Source organism: Fusarium pseudograminearum, assembly GCF_000303195.2.
Source record: "Fusarium pseudograminearum CS3096 unplaced genomic scaffold Unplaced42, whole genome shotgun sequence".
NCBI lineage: Eukaryota > Fungi > Ascomycota > Sordariomycetes > Hypocreales > Nectriaceae > Fusarium > Fusarium pseudograminearum.
In genome coordinates, this window is record NW_017607616.1 from 1 (window position 1) to 1,024 (window position 1,024).

Consider the following 1,024-nt stretch of genomic DNA (forward strand, 5'->3'; position numbering starts at 1 on the left):
TAAGATTTTTATAGCTACTTATTATTTTTTATTAATAACTTTAAAATTATCCTTAAAAAGTACTTTAAAGTTAAGCTAATCTATAAAAATATTCTAAGTCTCTTAATCCTATTAATTATAATTATTTTTAAAGTAATCTTTTTAAATAGGTTTAAATTAATCCTTTATATCTCTTTAAATTAATAATATAATATATAATATCTTTTTAGCTATTATATTTAATTTATATAAAAAAAGGTAAAAATATCCTTTTATTTAAATTAAAAATAATATAATATTTATTACTTTTCCTTTAAAAGGTTTTAAGGTAATTAATTTAATAATTTCTTTAAGGTCTTATATATTATCTATAGGGGGTATTAATAATACTATTATAAGCTATTTATTAATTTATATTTATAGGCTATAAATAGTATTTTAAAGCAATTAAAGCTTTATTATTATTTTAATATTATTTAGTAATAAATTAATATAAAAAAGAGTTAAAATATTATTAATATTAATAGATATTTTAATAGTATAGTATTACTTAATATAGATATAATATAATTTAAATAAAAGCTATTAATATATAATAGTTAGATTTCTAAATAAGTAAACTAATTTATATTAGTTTATATTTATAGAGTTATAAGGTATATATATTAAGTAATAATAAAGTATTATATTTCTTAATAGTAAATAGAGTATATAAGGTATATTTAAATAAAGATATTTTATTAATAGCTAGTAAGCTAAATATATTAATTAGTATTAAATAAATATATATATACTTATAATAGCTTATAGTTTAAGGGTTAAGCTTATATTATAAGTTAAGGCTTATATTATAAGTTAGGGCTTATATTATAAGTTTAGTTATAAGCTGTAAATTACAGAGTTTAGCAGCTTATAGTTTAATTAATTTAATATAAGTAATTAATACTATAATTAATAAAAAAAGGTAAGGTCTATATAATTATCTATTAGGTTATAATACTTTTAGAAATAGTATATTTTTTATACTTTTTAGAAGTTATATAAT

General features: G+C 14.1%; 1 protein-coding gene across 1 annotated transcript, besides 9 other annotated features; it reads left to right on the forward strand.

The window, feature by feature from the left end:
* The first annotated feature begins 18 nt into the window (after positions 1–18).
* Positions 19–50: a repeat region.
* Positions 51–109: 59 nt separating this feature from the next.
* Positions 110–298: a repeat region.
* A 1-nt stretch (position 299) lies between these two features.
* Positions 300–794, forward strand: FPSE_06472 (uncharacterized protein; the record flags this gene model as incomplete). The annotated part of the gene is made up of 7 exons (XM_061988447.1): positions 300–307; positions 507–517; positions 579–594; positions 627–635; positions 686–695; positions 727–729; positions 783–794. Coding segments are annotated over 7 exons (69 nt in total), but the record flags the coding sequence as incomplete, so codon positions are not given.
* Positions 358–401: a repeat region.
* Positions 447–577: a microsatellite.
* Positions 601–725: a repeat region.
* Positions 736–788: a repeat region.
* A 95-nt stretch (positions 795–889) lies between the features above and the next one.
* Positions 890–942: a repeat region.
* A 9-nt stretch (positions 943–951) lies between these two features.
* Positions 952–1,024: part of a repeat region that runs on past the window's edge.
* Positions 971–1,024: part of a repeat region that runs on past the window's edge.